Below are 712 nucleotides of genomic sequence, written 5' to 3'. Positions count from 1 at the left end.
ATTCTGCTATTAGTTTAGAATAATCCAGTGCAGGTTTGAAGTGTCTAGGTGTTGTAGTTTTTAAACTAGAGTCGATTAAAGATGCGGAAGGTAGTGAAAAATTGGATGGAATTGCCCTTTAGCAATTTCCTGAATCGGAAGCTAGAATTGGAAACCAACTTCAGCTTCGTACTTAACGTAATGTTTTGATTGTTGATTCTATGTTGCATGACTGTATTTTTGTGTTATGATGTAAAGCACTTTGAAATGCCTTGCTGCTGAAATGTGCTATACAAATAAAATTTGATTGAGTGACTTAATTGTGTTACTGAGTGGGAACCAGCAGCCTGAACCTAAAGAGCTCAAACAGGAACAGATGGAAAATTGAAAATGGTCGTAGTTCCATAGAAATGTCTAAATAATTAGAATAAAAATATGTGTGTGTGTATGTTCTGGGTTGATTCAATCTACCTTGATGCCAAGTGACCTGCAGTGTTAAAACAAACCTTATCTGATCTAATTTGCTCTAGGGTGCCACCTGCAGGAGCACACTACCTGGCAGCAGACTTCAGCTCAGCTCTGACATTAGTTGACACAGAACTGGCAGAACAAGCTGACCAGGTCTGGGTTATAGGAGGAAGCTCTCTATACAAGGTCATTTTTTTTCTGCTTTGTCTTAAGTCCCACCCCGAGGTGGAACATTTGACCTGAGTAAACTACACATTTTTGCTTA

At 38.9% G+C, this 712-nt stretch overlaps 1 protein-coding gene across 1 annotated transcript in view; it reads left to right on the top strand.

The window, feature by feature from the left end:
* Nucleotides 1-706, top strand: part of dhfr (dihydrofolate reductase) — a 12,392-nt gene extending 11,686 nt beyond the window's left edge. Inside the window, exon 4 of the mRNA XM_015026453.1 lies at nt 510-706. Coding sequence (XP_014881939.1) covers nt 510-690 — 181 coding nt within the window. The 3' untranslated portion in view covers nt 691-706. The remainder of the gene's footprint in view (nt 1-509) is intronic.
* Nucleotides 707-712: the final 6 nt, after the last annotated feature.

This window comes from Poecilia latipinna, unplaced genomic scaffold (genome assembly GCF_001443285.1).
Source record: "Poecilia latipinna isolate Pla-1442-1.1 unplaced genomic scaffold, P_latipinna-1.0 Scaffold4887, whole genome shotgun sequence".
Lineage (NCBI taxonomy): Eukaryota > Metazoa > Chordata > Actinopteri > Cyprinodontiformes > Poeciliidae > Poecilia > Poecilia latipinna.
This window is presented reverse-complemented; position numbering and strand designations above follow the sequence as displayed.